The sequence below is a fragment of the Coenobita brevimanus genome, chromosome 71 (genome assembly GCF_032717465.1).
Source record: "Coenobita brevimanus isolate Jiangsu-jjx chromosome 71, ASM3271746v2, whole genome shotgun sequence".
Lineage (NCBI taxonomy): Eukaryota > Metazoa > Arthropoda > Malacostraca > Decapoda > Coenobitidae > Coenobita > Coenobita brevimanus.
In genome coordinates, this window is record NC_137024.1 from 54,253,339 (window position 1) to 54,272,428 (window position 19,090).

The 19,090-nt window shown below is 42.8% G+C and overlaps 1 protein-coding gene across 1 annotated transcript in view; it reads left to right on the plus strand.

Moving 5' to 3' along the window:
• The window catches only part of LOC145406781 (diuretic hormone receptor-like), a 208,447-nt gene that overhangs the window by 161,555 nt on the left and 27,802 nt on the right, over positions 1–19,090 (plus strand). Inside the window, exons 4-7 of the mRNA XM_080277878.1 lie at positions 5,298–5,385; positions 8,363–8,443; positions 11,436–11,497; positions 18,366–18,530. Coding sequence (XP_080134004.1) covers positions 5,298–5,385; positions 8,363–8,443; positions 11,436–11,497; positions 18,366–18,530 — 396 coding nt within the window. The remainder of the gene's footprint in view (positions 1–5,297; positions 5,386–8,362; positions 8,444–11,435; positions 11,498–18,365; positions 18,531–19,090) is intronic.

Here is a 19,090-nt window from a genome sequence, read left to right on the forward strand (position 1 = left end):
CTTTCTGCCTCGCTTAAATTCTCTCCTCTCACTCTTCTCATCCTTTCCTCACAGCTCCAGTTTTCTGCCAATTTCACCTCTAACTGCATCGCTACAACTTTGCATGTTGCACCTTCAACTGCATCAACTTTAATGCTTCAGTCTCTAAATACTCCACCTATATTTCGTTCCACTTTCATCTGTTCCACATATAAATTCCCCACCTTTCAACGCCCCACACTTTCCTGTCCCGTCTTTCCCTACACCATTCAATTTTACTCTCTCCCCGCCTTGTTCCGCCTCTCTCTATTCCACTCTCCTTCCCCGCACCAGTCACTCTGCCTTCCTGTCTATCTGTCTTTCCTTAGCTCGTCCCACCCTGTCTCATCAAATCCTGTCTCGTCCAACCCTGTCTCATCCTTCCCTGCCAAGTCCCACCCTCAGTCGTCTCACCCTGCCTCCTCCTTCCCTGCCTCGTCCAATACAGCCTCGTCCAATTCTGCCTCACTCCCTCGACCCCGATCCTCTGCTCTGTATGCTCCACCCTTCCTTCCCTCAATCAACCTGCATGTCTAACTCAGCCCCTCCTCTCCCTCACCCTCCCGACTCTGCCTCAACCAACCCTGTCTCTCTCTCTGCCTCCCCCTTTCCCCTCTAAATCATTCAGCTCTATCTCTCTCTCTTTTAACTTTTGCAGCTGCATTATTCCCTTCCTAATCCAGCTTCCTGCCTAGCCCTGCCTCTCATCTGCCTCATTCTCCCTCCCCTCAACCAACTCTGCCTTACCCCAACGTTGTCTCACTACAGCCTTCCCTCCCCTGTTGAATCTCTCTGTCTCATTCTGCCTCTCCCTGCTTCATTCTCCTTCCCCGCACCCTGTCTCAACATCCCTTGCCTACCTGCGCCTCTCCTTGTCTATCTCTCCTTTTACCCTGCCTCACCTTTCCTTGCCTGACTCTCCCTTCTCTCACTCTGCTTCAACCTTCCTACCTAACCCTGCCTCAAGTCACCTCACCCTGCCAAACCCTGCCTTATCCCAACGCCAGGCAACTTTGTCTTTATCCATTATTCATCGTATTTCCTCTCCACCTCCCTCCACTTCGCCTCATTTGCAATCCATTTCTCCACATCTCGCACCACCGCACCTCGCCTCACCTCCGCCGGCCACACTTTTAGCACCTCTCAATACACCTCTTTAGTACCAGTTCAGCAGACCTCTTTAACAGCTCTCTTTACTGTCTTTTGGGATTCATTTCTTTAATACCTCTCTTTATTTCCCTGAGGAGTTCATGCCTGACATCACCTCTCTTCATCTCACCTCTCCTGAACTGATCTTTATCTCACCTAATCTCATCTCTCATATATCAAACCTTAGCTCACTTCAACTCACCTCTCCTAACTATCTCTTCCCTCCTCACCTCATCTCTGTTTCCCCTCTTTCCTCACATCACCTCTTATCATGTCTCCTCACCTCACATCGCCATGTCACCTCATCTCCCCTCACTTCTTCTCTCGTCTCTTAATTACCTCTCTTCCTCTCTCCCATCTCTCTCTTCACCACACTCCATTCAACCTCTCCTATCCCCTTTTCTCTCTCGTCTCTCTCTCACCTTATTTCTCTTCCCCTCTCTCTTCATCTTTCCCCTCTCCTATCTCCTCACCTCACTTCCCCTCACCTTATCAATCATCTCTGTCTTCTCACCTCACACCATCTCCACTCATCTCTTCCTCATCTCCTCATTAAACTCCGCTTCACTTTCCTATCCCCTCTTCTCTCTCCTGTCTTTCTCATCTCCTTTCTCTTCCTTTTCCTCCTCACTTTACGTCTCTCCAATCTCCTCACCTCACTTCACCCCAGCTCATCTGATCCTCTCATTATCTCATTCCCAGTTGGCTCATTATGTATTCATCTCGCTCAGCCTTTCCCCCTTATTCACTGTCTCTCACGTTATACAGTATCTCTCCACCCTTGTCTCACTTTTCTTCACTCATGTTTACCTCCTCTCACTCAATCTCATGATCACTCTCCTCACGTCTCCTCACCCAATCTCATAATCACTCTTCTCACGTCCCCTCACCCTATCTCACTCTTCTCACGTCCCATCACCCTATCTCATAATCATCCTTTTTCCTTCAGCCCGAGGACGCTATGTGTATTTTATTCTTGCTCTCTCCATTTTATTTTATTCTACTCTGTTCACTTCTATTACGCGCAAAATGGCCGTCTCTCTCTCTCTCTCTCTCTCTCTTGAATGCTGACGTACGGCAAGAGATTAACACCAAATTATGATGCTGGTCACGAAGAAGTGCTACGGAAATTTTATGTACAGCCACAGTATTGGATTATTCTGCCAGTAACTCACGGAAACAAGCTGCAAAAGAACGAAAATCTCCATCTACCTGAAGTGAATGAAGTAGAGTAGTAAAGACTTTAGTGGAAAAAAAAAAAATATCTTACGCGCCAATCCGGAAATTCTCTCGTAAGCTAAATAAAATCGTCTTAAGAAAATATATAACGCGTCCTCGACCTGGAAGGGTTAATGTTCTACTTCCCTGTCATATTAATTCCTAAATCTGCTTCATATCCCTTTCCCCTATTTATCTATATAATTATTTACATATTAATTTATTCCTTGCTTCTCTTCTCTACCTCATAAACTCAACCTCTTTCCCATCCTTCTCCCCCACTTTATATATTACGACCCTTCATGATAACTACTTTCTGCACCTCTTAGTATCTCCATAATATCCTTCCTCCCTGTCTCATATCCTGTCACCCTTCTTAATGCCTCTCTTCCCTGCCTTCATTTTTACCTCAGTTATATTACTCTGTCAGCTCTCGTGCCTCACAATACCTTCCTAATATCATTCCTCCGTGCCTCATGTCTTGTTACCCTTCTTAACATCTCCCTTGTCACTGTTCTTAATGCCTCTCTTCCCTCTCTTCATTATCACCCTCGGTCATATTACTCGTCCCTCTCTCGCAGCCCATCTTTTCGTATTCCTTCACTATGTCTTCAAGTGCGTCCATTAAGGTAGAGGAAGGTGGTGGCCAGGGGCTTAGAGAAGTTACCGGTATCTAATATTTAAAAGGATGAGACTTCGATTTTAGGCTGAAGCAGGGACAGGCTAATTATCTGAATTATTTGCACGACCCACCTACATAAAAAAAAAAAAAAAAAAAAAAATCACCCCTGCTAATAATCATACCCTCTAACTGAGACGGCCCAAGGATGTATTAAAAACGGACGGTGGGCATCAGCAACGAAGTGGTGACACGTAAAGGCTTCTGACCTAAGGGAACGGATAATCATATCTAGGCCCAGAGCCGGATGCATAAAAAAAAAAAAACACACAAATTGAGTTAAATGTAAACACGGGCTGAACTCGGAACTAAAATCGTATACACACAATTCTTACTTTTCCTTTGCTACCAATATGTTTACGAAGAGTCCAACATTTTTGCAGACACGTTTACAAACACTGTTGTATTCATGTATCCGGACGCGCTGCTCGCAGTGTTAACAGCAATATTTTCCACAATGCATCTGGAACGTGTGGCATTCTTACCTCTCTTACATTCTTTCTCAGAACTCTCGCTCCTTATCTGATACCTCTTACTATTTACCCTACGTCTCTTACATAACTCTTTCTATCTTACACCTCTTAGTGTTTATTCAACATCTCTTACTTTTTTACTTTATATCGCTTACTTCTATCTTGCTTATCATATTTCTTATCAAACCTTTTAACTTAAACTGATTTATTTTTATCTTGCCCTTTATTCTTATATTATTCGAGTCTTTATCCAGCCTTATATTCCATTCCCTTGTTGCATATTCATCACTACCTTACATTTCCACCTCACCTCACAAACACCCTGCCACATACATCCCTATCTCCTCCTCTCTTATCCTCCCACCCACACCCTCACCCTCACCCTTCTTCACCCTGACACCCTCTCACATCCCCTCACACCCACTCGCCCTCCCTTACAACTCACCACCACCCTCGCCCTTTTTCACACAACCTCACTCTACCTAACATCTCACTCTACTTAATGCTGTCAATTCCTTCGTCATTTTTCACTCTTTCACACTTTCTCACATTCCATACATCTCACTCTACTTAACGTCGTCAATTCCCTCACCCTTTTTCACACACTCTTTCACACTTTCTCACATTTCCTCATCACCCCACCTTCCTCCACTCTCGCATCCCCTCCCCCTCCACCCCCTACCCACTTTCTCCCTTCTTCACCCTGTCCCCTCAACCTACTTTCCCCTCCCCCTCCCCACTCACCCCACTCCTTCACCCTTTCCCCTCCACCCTTCCCTCTCCCCTCCATTTTCCGCCTGGCAACGAGGAAACAGCGTTACTAGTGAGTGAGTTTCCTTGTTCCCGGGAATGCATGAATGAATTAATTTGAAGGCGCATCACTGTATTCCAAACGCATGAATCTAAAAGCAAAGTGTAATCACGAAGACATCCAAAGGAATCAATTATCTGAAATGATGAAGGGGAAGCTGTACTGTTAGTTTATTATTATTATTATTATTATTATTATTATTATTATTATTATTATCATCATCATCATCATTGCTACTATTACTACTACTCTTGTTACTACGATGATGATATAATTATTATTATTCTTATTATTATTATTATTATTATTATTATTTCAAGCTAAGTAATGCGTAATGGCCTTTAAGTTCAGTTGGAATATACCTGTTTTTCTTTTTCGCCTAAATTAGCTGCTATGACTGTCCTCTACTGTCTTTCCTCCACCTTTTCTTAGATTCTCACTTCTCTGTCCGACCTCTTAACTGTTCCACCTCTAACTGCTCCACCTCTAACTGTTCCACCTCTAACTTCTCCGCCTCTAACTGTTCCAACTCTCCGCCTCTAACTGTTCCAACTCTAACTGCTCCACCTCTAACTGTTCCACCTCTAACTGCTCCACCTCTAACTGTTCCACCTCTAACTGTTCCACCTCTAACTGCTCCACCTCTAACTGTTCCACCTCTAACTGTTCCACCTCTAACTGCTTCTCCTATTAAGCCGTTTCATTCCTTGCCCCGTTCTGCAGATCTTTCTTTTCTCTATCACTAATCTATCTACTTATCTACTTGTCTATCTATCTACCTATCTATCTATGTCTATTCTCCCATCAATCCATCTGTTTCTCAATTTGTCTGTCTGCCTGTTTACCCAGCTGTCTATTCATCCACGCGGTCCACGTCGTTTGTCTATCTATCCATCTGTCAATCTACGTTCCTACCCTCTTTCTATCTATCTATCTATTTATCCGGCAGGCCCTGATGGCGGTGAGCGTCGGCTGCTTCTTCTTCGTCACCCTTAACTACTTCACCTTTACCAACTTTATGTGGATGTTTGTTGAAGGTAAGTACAGAGAACGATAGATTAAACAGATAAAGGTAGACAGACAGAGATAGATAAATAAATAGATAGAGATTAGACCCAGCTTCATGTGGATATTTGTCGATGGTTAAATATACATAGACTGAAAGGTGAATAAGTGGGTGGCTGTGGGTGAATGGATGAAAGGATAGGATGGATAGAAGGACAGACAGATATACAAACAGGCAGGCGAGAGAGAGAGAGAGAGAGAGAGAGAGAGAGAGAGAGAGAGAGAGAATCATCACACTGAAAGGGTCAGGAACGATGCAGTTGATAGCGCTTCCCGCCCCCAAATCTACCAATCCTTTTAGACCAGCTCGTCCCCTAAACTGTTTTCCCTTTCGCTAACTTTACTTACCACTCTCCCATCCTCTCCCATCCGTCCCCCCCTCCCTCGCACCTCTCTTTCCCCCATTCCCCCTCTCCCCCGTCCACCCTTTCCTCCATTCCTCCCTCTCTCGCCTTTCCAAACTCCGCCTCACGACAAGCCTCTGCCTGCTGGTTGGAAATGAATTCAGCTTATCCTCATGTATAAATATTTCTGCTTACGTGTTCCTCCGTAAACTCCCGGCCATCGTGGTTGGGGCAGCTTAAATTCACTACCACTCACACTTCAATGGGTCGGGATGTGTCGAGTCGCAAGCAAAAACGACACAATTGGAGGACGGTCACACATCTTTTAGACCTGCATTGGCGAGGTGATTGAGAGCCCCCCACACATATGAGGGTGATTTATCGGCACGATGTTATTACAACCTGTCATTAATATATATACAACTTGTCAACTGAAATTCTTTTCCACATTCAGTCAAAATACTATTAACATTATTCTGACTGTACGTAAAAAAACTACGGTGTAATTGACCTGGCAAAGATCCCTGGCCCCTTTCAGTTCCAGTTGATGGCCAAGTACAGAGACTGATGGATCTACCTAATAAGTAACCAAGGAGACTCATTCCCACCTCATCAAAAAAAATGACGTCACACTGGACATTTTTGGCTCATATGTTAGCCGTTTTAAAAAGCGTGGTGGATGGAACTCGAGGAATTTTCAGTTGGTGAGATAAAGCGATGAGAGGGCAGTGGAAGTGTGCGGATATGCTGGTGTGTAAGAGGGAGGGGGCTCAATCTTTTACTACTCACGTTTGTACCCACTCCCCTCCTCCCTTGCTTTTCCCTTCTCCCGTTCCTCTCCCCGCCTCCTCCTGCTCTCTCTCTCTCTCTCTCCTTCCTCCTCCTCCCTCCTCATCCCTGGGACCAGCCTCAGCTGCTTATAGTATTAATAGAAAGGATATTAACAGGTGGTCAAGTGGTCTGAGAAGTGGTCTGCTATCCGGAAAAAACATGAGTTCAAACCCCGGCTGGACCAGGAAGCAACATGATTAAATGAATTTCTTTAATATACTCTTTGATGAGCTTTCGCGAGGCCCAAAAATAAGCCATAAAAACACCTCCATTAGTGCCATCAGATCAGACCCCAATGAGACAGGACTAGTAAGTATTCAGCAAGGACGGTGGGTAACAGCGCCGGAGTGGTGACATGTGAGGATTTGTGGCTCGTGGGAGGATTACTGGACCTTAGGGAACGGACTGTCAAATGTATGCCCTAAGCCAGCAAAATGAGAGAGAGAGAGAGAGAGAGAGAGAGAGAGAGAGAGAGAGAGAGAGCATGAGTGAAGAATACTTTTACATCGTCAGTAAACATTCAAGGCCAAGAAGAAGCCCAAGAAGAAATAAATGAGAGGAAATCTGGCAGGAGCAGGAAAAATAATGACGCTCTCTGCACACTTGACGGCACCATCGCTTCTGAGCTCAGGCCTTCAGTATATTATCATGCTTCACCGAGGAAATAAAAAAAGAAAAAAAGAAAGAAAAAGGAGGACGTGACCTTCTTTAAAATTTTCTCCCTTGCATAGCCTTAAGTGTTCTAATTATTTTTGTTATACCTGTACCTAAGGGAATTCAAGACAATCTCACAGAAAATGGTACACTAAACGAATTCGTGTTCCTCAATATGTGTGTGCATTTATGTGTGTTCTTTGACTCTATTAGTCTTTTTAAATGGCCTAAATTAAAAAATAAAGGTGTCTGGGGGCAACTCTTCACGATTATTTTTTACAAAATTTGAAGTGCGCTGGTGAAGAAATAACGGCAAGGTACCGAAGTAAAGATTTTTAATAGGACAAAAAAAAAAGGTAAGTGATCAAACGCAGTATATATATGGTCTCTTGCAGTGTGGAGACCATAATAATTTTCCAGCGTCACATCTCGAAAGTGTGTGTGTGTGTGTGTGTGTGTGTGTGTGTGTGTGTGTGTGTGTGTGTGTGTGTGTGTGTGTGTGTGTGTGTGTGTGTGTGTGTTTTCATCTTTTAGGTAACTTTTTTTTGACTCTCGAAGGATGACAAAACTAATTACCCAACTTAAAACGAGGGACAGACACCACAAAAGCTAATAAATGCACGAGAAAAAGTTGACAAGAAGCAGGCAGAAACTTTTACATTTCCTCATATCACCAGGTCACAAAGAGACAAAAATATGTACAAAGAGAATGAGATGTCAACCAGGAAGTGAAAATGTCGCAGAAAATATGAAACCTCGTAACAAAAAAGAAAGAAAGAAAGAAGAAAGAAGAAAAAATAGCGGAAGAAAGAGAGGATGTTTTACTCTTCTTGATTACATTTAGTCTAACACTCTGACTTCAAATAAAGTATCGTCTCTGCATTTATACACGATGCTATCTGTCTTACTCGGCTGAATAGTATCTCTGTAATAAATCAGTAATTCTTTTATATCAACTGTGTGTGTGTGTGTGTGTGTGTGTGTGTGTGTGTGTGTGTGTGTGTGTGTGTGTGTGTGTGTGTGTGTGTGTGTGTGTGTGTGTGTGTGTGTGTGTGTGTGTGTGTGTGTGTTGCCCTATATGTACGTGCTCTAATGCTCTCTTTCTCTACCTTCTTGCCAGGATTCTACCTGTATATGCTGGTGGTGAAGACTTTTTCCGTGGAGAAGATAAAACTGAGGGTCTACACACTCATCGGATGGGGTGAGTCCACAAAAAACACATCCATTTTTAAAGTCTTCTCCATTTATTACAGTCGCCTTTCTTGATACCCCCTCTTCCCTTCGCTTACTGTCACTCTCCTTCATATTCCTGTCCCCTGCCATATTCTAATATTATAGTCTTCTCCATTTAATATTGTCACCCTTCTTGATATCCCTCCTCCCTGTGTTTACTGTCGCACCCCTTATCTCTGTTTCCTGTCATATTCTTGCATTACAGCGTTCTCTACCGTATTTAATTTAGTCACCCTTCTTGATATCCCTCTTCCCTTCGTTTACTATCACACTCCTTTAATCTTGTTCCCTACCATATTTTCACCCTTTTAATCTCTTTCTTCCCTACCCCTCATACTGTTACCATTATATCCCTCTTCCCTACCTTTATTATCACTATCCTTCCTTTCCCATTCTCTATTGTCACTCACCCCTCTTAATATCTTTCACTTCCTCATATCTTTCTCAGGCCACACTTCAGTATCCTTAGTGTTGGTTGCAATACACAACACTTGCTATCAAATTCCACGAACAAAAAAAGCAGGAGAGGCGACAGAACTCAAGCTGCCAGTGGTAAAACAAACCAAAATTTCTGTCCACCATCTTGGCCCGTATTTTCGTCAGTCAAGGAAGCTTTTAGTATCTCGTCCTTACCATTTTATTTCTGTTTCAGGTTCGTTAATATGTTCCTGTATGTTACCTATGCAATCTATACCGGTATAAGAAACAGATGACACCAAAATAAATCGCTAAGGGAGAGATGCTACACAGCCTCCAAATAAGACGGGAAAACTGACTGATCTTAGTCCTGCCTGGAGGGATGTAGTAGCCAGGGTCTCACATCGGATGCAAACCTATTACTCAGTGTTAAGACGATGGTTTCAAGCTTAAACAGACTGCATGAGGGAAAATTCGCTATGATAGCTATTCGTGCAGTCTAGATAAGTCCTAACTATACTTTCACTTTTACTTGACCATTGCCATCTCTCCATCTTGAATGATGAGTTGCTGCAACTGATTAGTAGCAGAATATGGTGCTAGTCACGAAGAAGTGCTATGACAAGGATGCAGAGCCATAGTACTGTCTTTTTCTGTCCCTGAGTTTAGTGAAAAGACGCAAAAGGACGAAAATCTGCGCCAAGTTATGATGAAAGACCTACACCAACAACAGGCTTTCCCTTGATGTGACTTCCTTCCAGCGGGGATCAGATAATGAGAAAAATTTACGGCTTATGAGTGTACGGTTGCGGTCAATTGTTCCTTCACTCCTGCGGGGAGGGGATCACACTCATGAAACCGAGACTCAGATCCACCTGATTACTTTTTGCTGGTTTAGGAAATATCATTATGAACTGACACTCTTCGGGGAGATTAAGGGATTTTTTTTTTTTTACTGTGATTTTAAACATCTTTAACAGATATCTCTCACACTTATGCATTTTCTTATTTGATTCCTAAGTGTCTTTTCCTCCGTTTCCTCATTTAGTTATATTTTCTATCTTGTGTACATTTATAAAGCTCACAAGTCTTTATCATATATATTTTCACTTTCTTATTTAGCTATATTTTTCTAACTCGGATACATTAATCAAACACACTGTCTGTAACATACACATTCTCACCTACACTTTATTATAATATTATGAGCATTTTTCTTCCTGGATTCCACATTCCTTTCCCTAACCTCGTTTTCCGACTCTTTCCTCATTACTTCTCACCCTTCCTGCATTTTTCAGACTCCATTAAAGCTTCCCAAGCATTCCTACATCTTTCATATCTTTTTCGAAATTCTGATCTCTCAAATATCCTTTCTCATTTTTTTCTGAAACCTTCGCAATCTCTCTCTCTCTCTCTCTCTCTCTCTCTCTCTCTCTCTCTCTCTCTCTCTCTCTCATAGCTTTCGTGTTGTCTTTTAGCAATCTTAAGTTCCTATGGCTTACTCTCTATTGATAAAAACTGTCAGATTATCATTGCCGTAGGAAGACACCAGGATTAATAGTGTTAAACAATGGGCGTTTCTGTCTCCAGGGTCGCCTTTAATAGATGACAGATACAACTAGATAAATGAGTAGATAGTTAGACTGATAAAAGATACATACAATACATATCTAGAAGTGTACTGATAATGGCACAGGCTGACGGACAGAGAGGGCAATATATGGAGAGGCACAGAGGTGGACTGACTTTCTTAAAAATTATAGAATGGCCTTATTATTATCGGCATCTGTTCAGTAATAGGGACTTACTAGGGGAAGGGAGCAACACCCTAAAACAAGGGCAACATAATCCACTTTGTGCAGAGTGGAATTGAGGGTGACAAGGGTACAAATGTGTGTGTGTGTGTGTGTGTGTGTGTGTGTGTGTGTGTGTGTGTGTGTGTGTGTGTGTGTGTGTGTGTGCTAATGCATGTGAGTGCGCGTGTGTGTATGCGTGTGTGCTGGCTTTTGTGCACTCGTTGTATAGTCACGGGGTGAACTCGTAAATATTTTCTCGTTCTTTCACCCTGTTTTCACCCTGCCTGTGACACATAAATAAGGCGAGGGACAGGAACCCAAACTACAACTGACAAAGTGAGCCATGCATTCTAATCATTAGGTTTTAGCATAATTTTCCCAGGCGTATTTTGTGATGTATTTTTTGCGATGTATTTGTGATGCAGTCTTTGTGATGTATTTTAGGTTTTCAGAAGTCTGGGAAAAATTATATGATGTAACACAGCAAACACTACTATACAATTTTAGGTTTTGTACTTTGTTTCCTTTTAGTGGCAGGGGAAAAAAACACAGAGTCTGGAAATGTGGTATACAGGCGCATTTTTTCCTTCACATTATTACGCGCGATTATAAACTATACTTTAAATGAAGCGTATGTGTAGTGGAGGCTTTGTAAAGTACAATTATGTATTATACAAACTACGAAAAAAATTCACCTGTACTATATCAAACCGTACGCAGTGTATTCAATGTTGTCTTTCTCCACAGGTGTGCCGGTTCCAATCATCCTCTTATGGGTCTTAGTCAAGTCGCAGGTGGAACTACAACAAGTAAGTCTACCAAAAGCTGGGCAACTACACTCATTTACCTGTCTTTCCCCTCACCTGTATCATTATGAACTTTATGTTAATGTTTCAGACTGTTACATTTTTATTCTTCTCTGCTACTTTATGCGATCATTTTAACTTTTTCTTATTTTGTATGTTTATTGGTTTAATCGTACTCTTTTAAGATATATACCTTTAATGATTTCGATATTTTGTATGTTAGTGTGGTGCCATACATTAAAAAACGATATCTGCCTAAGTTTTTAGATGCATATATTTTTTACTACGACTTGTAATTTTGCAATAGTGTGGTGCTTAAATATCTATCAATGTACAGTATATCCTATTGGACCCTAACATACACAGGCCTCTCTCTCTCTCTCTCTCTCTCTCTCTCTCTCTCTCTCTCTCTCTCTCTCTCTCTCTCTCTTATAACCCATTCCAGCCACTCTCTCGCCCCTTTAAGCTTCTTACGCATATCTATCTCTCACATCTCTTACTCACCTATGTAAACTATTGAAGACCCCCTCCTTCACTTTGCCTCATAACCTGCTCCATTAATGAATTTCTGTCAGCACCGTCATCACCTGCTATAATTTTTCACTTGCCAATATTTAACGTCACTTCTCCCCACCCCCCTTCTCTCTCTCTCTCTCTCTCTCTTTCTCTCCCTCTCTCTCTCTCTCACCTACCTACACACCCATGTCCATATCAGTCACCAACTATCACAGTTTTTTCACCTGCCATAACGTAAGCTACCATAAGAGATATATTTTTTCCTTACCTGCCTCACCTGCCTTCCCTCATACTCAACTCTACGTGCACCTGTCCTCACCTCCCATCTTTCGTTTGCTCTATTTTTACTTATTTACACTCGCCTATCCACCTTTGCATCCACATATCCTCATTTACACTCGCCTATCCCTCGCCTCTCCTCATTTATCCCTACCTGTCCACACCTCTCACGTCTCCTCTCCTGTCCTCACCCTTTTCACCTGCTCCCACTCATCCCCATCACCTCTCCCTTCCCTGACAATTTTACCTGTCTTTCACCTACTATTACCTACCTCGTCTGCCTACCATTTTTTACACCTGGCCTAACAGATGGTCCCTCACACCTGGATACTGTCAAAGCCTCACCTCTCTCTCTCTCTCTCTCTCTCAAACCTCCTTCCACTATACTAAATTTACTTCTGATAACACTACAACGATGAGTTTTCCTTCCTTTTGTAACTACTCAAGGACGATTTTACTCAACTCAGACAGGACCCTCTCGTACTGGAAAGGTAAAAACATCTTCAGTTAATTCCTTCACTACAATGACGATTAGGTAATTTCTTTCTCATTTCTCCTAGACATTATTTTTTACTTAATTTAGGAAGATCATCTTGCAGTGACGAGGATGAAAAGGTTATGCTGTCCTTTTACTACACACACACACACACACACACACACACACACACACACACACACACACCATCATCCCCAAAGACACACGGCAAACACAGCAACACATACAAAACAGCTCAAACAGCAAACGTAAACAGCAGCTCTCAAACCCGCACGTCACAGTCCACACCTCACCACCAACACCACCCAAATGCTCTCGACTCAGCATTACCCTGCATAGTAACTCTCTCTCTCTCTCTCTCTTTCTCTCTCTCTCTCTCTCTCTCTCTCTCTCTCTCTCTCTCTCCACCGTATTTCCAACTTTGTCTGGCTCCTCCATCTGCTCCCTCTTATTTGCATCACTCTCTAACCACCCCAACCCCCCATCACTCACCCTTCCTTCTCCTCCCACTCCCCCACTCTTACCTACCCCTAATTCTCCTTCTTTCCATTCCCCTTCCACGTTCAATTCATACTCCCATCTATACTCCCTCATATCCGACTCCCCTCCCCCTCTCATTCCCATGCTCTCACCTTCCCTCTCATCGCACACTCCTCTCACTCCCACAAGCCTCCCAATTCACTTCATCTCTCCCTCTTCTCCCCCTCTTCCCTTCCCTCCCACTCCCTCTCCCCTCTCTCCTAACCTCATTGTTGGATATCGGTGTACGGGAGTTACGTGCCGATGCCAAACACCCGATACAGTGCGCATACCATTAAATTATGCCACGATGCGATTCAGTGCCTCTGTGGTGGCTGATATTCGGTGTGTGTGTGTGTGTGTGTGTGTGTGTGTGTGTGTGTGTGTGTGTGTGTGTGTGTGTGTGTGTGTGTGTGTGTGTGTGTGTGTGTGTGTGTGTGTGTGTGTGTGTGTGTGTGTGTGTGTGTGTGTGTGTGTGTGTGTGTGTGTGTGTGTGGTCATTGGTATTTGTAGTGATGATAAGAAGGATTGTATTTTAAATGGGTGGTGACTGCGGTGGTGTTGTAGCAGTTTTAAGGAATGGTGACGAGCAGTGATTTTAATAGTAATGGTGGCCAAAGAGATGTGTCTTTATTGAATGGTGAAGAGATGGGTGACTTTTATACTAACTGTGATCATAGAAATGTGTTTGAAATGGTGACTAGAGAGGTGACTTTTAAATTCATGGTGATCATGGAGATGTGCTAAAGGGAATGGTGAACAGACGGGTGATTTTTTTTTTTAATATTAATGGTGAGAGCACAGATGTGACTGAAACAGTAATATGGTGACCGTCTTTTGGTGTTTGTGTACAGGGGGTCGCGGTGTGGTGATAGTTGTGGTGCCTGTGATGTGTATGTAGTAAAATGGTAATTACTGTGGTGTTCGAGGAGTAATGGTGATCGCAGTGTGGTATTTGTGATGGTGCTGTTGTGTCTTTATAATATGGTGACTGCATTGTGGTGCCTGAGGTGAAAGTGATGCACAGAGGTGCTTATGACACTGATCTTGGTCTTGAACACGTAATACCGAACAACACAGATGCCTTATACGTAATACCATACCTAATGCCCAATAACATTCTAAATATAACACGCGTAATACCTTTGAAACAACGCAGTCCCCCCACTTTCATATGCCTGGTTCATAAGAGAGGGATAGCAAGCAATTCTACGGCTTCTGCATGCCATCTCCCACGACCACGTTTCCCTGCTAGGCTAACAGAACCAGCAAGTCCCAGAGAGATTATATTCCACTTCATTACAACCTGTAAACCTATCTATTAAAGGAGATAAAGGATTTAAGTTTCAAAAACAGAAAATTGGTCATAAGTCGGCCATCTTGGGTTATTTCAAAATTTCGAAAAGGCGGGCATCAACCTCCTATATGGCTCTACAATCATACAAAATATGAGAAATATCCACAAATAGTTTCTGATATACAGGGTGGAAAGGACGAACGGACTAACGGACGTACGGACATGACCTAACCTACAATTCCACTTCGTGAAAAATGAAGTTCAATAACAGTAATTTAGTGACACCATAAGACCGATGGCTAGATAGAAAATGAAAAAAAAAAAATCCATTATTTACAATCAAGAAAAAGCAAACTTAAAATTCTGATGGGCTGCGGAAGTCTGAGATTTGGCAATATAGCCTACTTTCATCAAGAGGTTTATACGACATGCCACATTAAATACAAAGAGAGAGACAAGCAGTACATATTACAAAACAGCTAACTTTAAAGATGATGAAGAACAAGAAAAAGAAGAACAAGGAGGAGGAGGAGGAGGAAGTTCTGTGCTTATAAAGGTCGGCAATACAACAAAGATTTATTATCTGGCAATATACACCATGAAATGATACTCCTATGTGCAAAATAAGTAAATAAATAAATAAATAATGCAGAGAAATACGTAAATAAAAAAGCTGCACCATAAAAAGTCCCGTTTATTCCCAGCACATTCAGTAACAATGCATTACTATCACAACACAAGGGCGCTCAAATTTTCTGGAATGTAAACTGCTAACTTATCATGCAAATTTGACTGAAGTTTATGTATAGCAAGCCTCGCAATTTAGTTCATGCACGACGCCTGTTTTGCATATTCTAATTACAATGCTACAGTATTTTACGATTATTTTTAGCGACTTCTGTATTATGTTATTTGTTGCCCTACATGAGTTTACTTGGATAAGTTCTCGTCCTGAAGAGGTTGAAGGAGAATGTACTTAAATACTCCGGTTCAATTATCCACCTCTCTCTCTCTCTCTCTCTCTCTGTCTAACTTCCTGTTTTTGTTTGTGTTGTAATCGAAAGCTTCAATATCCACCATCTCCCTTACTTCCGCCTCCAGCCCGCCACTCCAACTATCTCCGTCTTTGGCTTCCTGTTTATCCTCCATAACAAGAGACACAGACAGCATGCTAATTACACCTTCTTAATGTGTCATTCACCCCTCCCTCTCCACCTTTCCTACCCCCCTCCCTCTCCTCCTTTCCTACCCCCCCTCCCTCTCCACCTTTCCTACCCCCCCTCCTCTCCACCCTTCCTACCCCCCCTCCTTCTCCACCTTTCCTACCCCCCCTCCTTCTCCACCTTTCCTAGCCCCCTACCTCTCCACCTTTCCTACCCCCCCCTCCTTCTCCACCTTTCCTAGCCCCCTACCTCTCCACCTTTCCTACCTCCCCTCCCCCTCTCACTTCGCTCCATGATATAGCTTCTCTCCCTTCTCCATCTTCCCTATTACCCTTCATCCCTTTCCCCCCCACTCATCTTGCTTCACGATATAGCTTTTACCCTTCCCCACCTCCTCTCTCTCTCTCTCTCTCTCTCTCCACATTCCCCATCTCAGTCTCGTCGTTACCTTACGTGAACCCCCCTCCCCCTCCCCCGAAAAAACAATAACAATAATAATAATAATAAAAATAAATAAAAAATACACTCGCTATGTTTAATATCCTGTGAGAAAAGCTTTGAAAAAATATAACGTAGGCAATTTCCTATATCATAAATTAGATATATTCTGTTGCGTCATTCATTAACGTGTAATTACCTGGCATCCACCTGAACGCTTAATTATCTGAAGGCACCAAACACAACAAAATACAGGTATATGTCAATCATGTCCATTTTCATCGACTGTTCGGATCTCCATTTTTTTTTTTTTTTTTTTTTTTGTACACAGCCATCACTAAAATTTATACCAATCCTACTTTTCTGTTAACATGTGTACTCCATTTCAACCCCTACTACTTTCGCTGAGGTGGTGGACGTTCATCCATTCTCCCTAACACACACACTGCGTCCATTACGCTAATCGCTCAGCCAGCCTTCCATTTCCCTTACACAAACAGCCTTTCTGAAGCGATTTACTCTACCCCTCTCTGCCCTCACGCTTTCCTGCTAGTAAGATTTCCACCTTCCCTATTAATCGTTTGTTCTCTTCTTCAAACCACTTATTCCCGTTACAAACCACTTAGTCACACTGCAAACAACTTATTTCCACTACAAACCATTTATTCCCACTACAAACCATTTATTTCCACTACAAACCACTTACTTCCACTAAAAAACACCTATTTTCACTACTATACACTCTCCTTCAAATTCTACCTTTCTTCAAACACTCTCTTTGTTGTACCTACAGCTTCCATTTATCTTACCTCTCGTCCAAACATTTCTCTTTGTTATCCTGCTTCATTCCCTTTGCTTCTACTTACATTAATTCCTCATTCAAAGCTGCATTTCCTCATTACATCCTCCTGTTCTTCAAAATCTCTCTCTTTCTAAGCATTCATCTAACTCTCCTTTCCTTCAACAGTTATCTCCACCTAGCTCCTTCTAAACATGCTTTCCTTCAAACTCTTTAATTTTTCACCTTCCTCCAAATAATATCCAATTCTCCTTCCCTTCAGACTTTCCTCCAAACACTACCCTCTTGTCTCCCCCGAACTCGAAATTATACAATCCTTTCTGTGATCTTTTCAGTTATCAACATCTATCCAACCCAGTCTTAATCGACCTTCTCTTTCACGCTTAACTCCTTCAATCTCACGACGTATTTCTCTGCTTTATTTCTGTTACCGCCAGACGATTTTAATTAAACTTGGGGCAGACCTGCAACAGTGAGGAAGTTCATGAAGGTTGCGTGTAATATCCTTAACTCGAAAACTCTCTCCAAAGCTGAATAAAATCATCTGGTGGTTGCCAGAAAGAGACGATTAAATACGACATCGGAGGGAAGTGGTTAAAACACTACATCATTCCCCTCCCATCGTCCTCCACCCCCCCCCTCAACCTTGTCTACCTCATTCCCTTCTTTTAAGTCTTCAAACCTGATCATTTTCTCTCGCCTACGTGACGTCCTTCCTCACCCACCTCTGTTAAATCGCCTAAATCATCGCCATCCCATTAATTACGAGTCACTTCATCTAACCTAATCTATCCTACGAACATCGTCTGCTCTACTCACCCCTTCCCTTCATATATCAAGCTTTATTATTTTACCTCTACTTTCGTGACCTTCTTCCTAGGACTCTCTCTCCTACCGCCTCGACGCCATCTCATCTTCCAAGCCTAATAACATTAATCTCTTGCCCATTCCCCCGCCACCCCACCTTACTTAACTTATCTCATTCTCTTCCTTAGGCCTTCAAACTTTAATATTGTTCCTCAGTCCTCGTGACCTTCCCAACTTTCAACCTCCAGTCTTCACTTAACCAACAGCATCACATAATCCATGATTCATAACCATTACCTCACTCCCTCACCCTCACCCTCACCCCAACTCCGCTCACCTTGTCTCAGTTTCATCCCTCAATCTCTATCATTATTCCCCTGCCCCTGTAATCTTCACTCCCTCACCTTTCCTTAATCAACACCATTCCATATTCCAAGCTTCATGTCCTTGAGAAGCTAAGATATGACGCCTTCACGTGATGGCACAAATACAATTGAGCGGCTCCCCACACCTCCCTCCGCCCACCTCTTCTAACCCATCCTTTCCCTCCTCCACAGCAAACAGGAGGCGAACTTGACGACGCTGAGATGGTCGGGACAGAGCTGGAGGGGTTAATGAAGACATGTCCATTGATGCCCGCCACACCCATTGACTGGATGCACAAGATTCCCGTCCTCGTCGTCCTCTCCCTCAATCTGGTCTTCCTCACGAGGATCATGTGGGTAAGTGTTAGTGTGTGTGTGTGTAAGGAAGGGGTAAGAATGTGTGTGTGTGTGTGTGTGTGTGTGTGTGTGTGTGTGTGTGTGTGTGTGTGTGTGTGTGTGTGTGTGTGTGTGTGTGTGTGTGTGTGTGTGTGTGTGTGTGTGTGTGTGTAAGTGTGTGTGTGTGTGTGTGTGTGTGTGTGTGTGTGTGTGTGTGTGTGTGTGTGTGTGTGTGTGTGTGTGTGTGTGTGTGTGTGTGAAAAAGACCGTGAAGGATGATGGATCGCGTGTGGCAAAAAAACAAAAAAAATCAAACCGAAAGGAAGACGGTGGATATGGAAAACAATACACAAATACGTATATAAAACGCAGTATTATGATATTAACAGGCTCCGTGGCATCTCTTCCTTGCCGATTTATTTCCGCAGTTGGCAAGTATTCTCCTGCATTTTTTCCCTTATATGCAAGCTATGTCGATATATAACAGATGCATAAACAAGAAACATTCATACCTAAAAACACATCTACAACACTCCATACACATACACAGCCACTCCTGCTTCCATCCATAAATCAGGTAC